General features: G+C 63.3%; 1 protein-coding gene across 1 annotated transcript in view; it reads right to left on the bottom strand.

Moving 5' to 3' along the window:
• SYNPO (synaptopodin) overlaps positions 1–970 on the bottom strand; it is a 21,563-nt gene that overhangs the window by 3,337 nt on the left and 17,256 nt on the right. Inside the window, 1 exon segment of the mRNA XM_031055198.1 lies at positions 4–969. Coding sequence (XP_030911058.1) covers positions 4–969 — 966 coding nt within the window.

The raw sequence follows: 970 nt of genomic DNA, 5'->3' as shown, positions 1-970 counted from the left end.
GGCCGGCGCTGGGCACCACGGGGGGATGCCAAACCGGGGAAGGAGGCAGCGGAGAGGTCGGGCAGGAGGCTTGCTGGGGGTAGGGGTAGGAGTCGGGAAGAGAGGGTCTGGGTGGAGGCACCTCCTGGGGCATGGACCTTGTCGGCCCCTTGGATGGGGAGAGGATGAAGAGAGAAGACTGGAGCTGGTAAGGCTGGTGCCTGGAGATCTCCAGCTCCTTCTGGGACACCTCGTTCTCCATGAGGTTGTTGCCATACAGCAATGCAGGAGGGGTTTTGGGGGGCCTGCAGGGACTCTTGGAGGGGCGTCTGGAGACCATGGGTGACAGGTAAGCATTGTTGTCATACTTCCAGGAGGGAGGCAGGGACATGGTGGGCGATGGTGACCGCAGCAGCTCGGGCTGGGAGGGGGCCTCAATGATGAACTTCTCCATCCTGGACTGTCGGCGGGCAAAGAGCTCGGCCCCCTTCCCTCTCGCTTCAGTGAGGATGTGGCTGGGCTGTGGCTTCTTCTTGGGCTGGATAGTGGGAGACTTGAGGCAGGAGGACCACGCTGGAGCATCCTCAGCTGGTGGGAGGTGCTGCACCCCCCTGGCTGTGCTGTTGGGGACAAAGTTCGCAGCTTCAGCCCCGAGGGCAAAGGGCTCATCCTCGGTGCTGGGCTCCCCCTGCTCCTTCTGCTTCTTCCTGCTGTCTGCACTCTGAACCAGGTCCAGCAGGTCGGGGTTGGGGCTCAGCTTTGGCTTCTCCAAGAAGGTGAACATGGACTTTCTGCTGGCTCTGCGTGCAGCCGACTCCTCCAGGATCCCTGTTTTGGGCAAGGGGTTTGGTCCGCTCACCCCACAGCCCAGGAGGGGATCCGGCAGCACCTTCTGCTCCTGGCTGGGGTACAGGGCCGAGTAGGCAGGGGGGGAGCGGACACGGGTGAGGGGTGGGGGGCTGCTGAGGGTCTCTGCATAGGTTGGTGGTGG

This window comes from Geospiza fortis, unplaced genomic scaffold (assembly GCF_000277835.1).
Source record: "Geospiza fortis unplaced genomic scaffold, GeoFor_1.0 scaffold55, whole genome shotgun sequence".
Taxonomy (NCBI): Eukaryota; Metazoa; Chordata; class Aves; order Passeriformes; family Thraupidae; genus Geospiza; species Geospiza fortis.
This window is presented reverse-complemented; position numbering and strand designations above follow the sequence as displayed.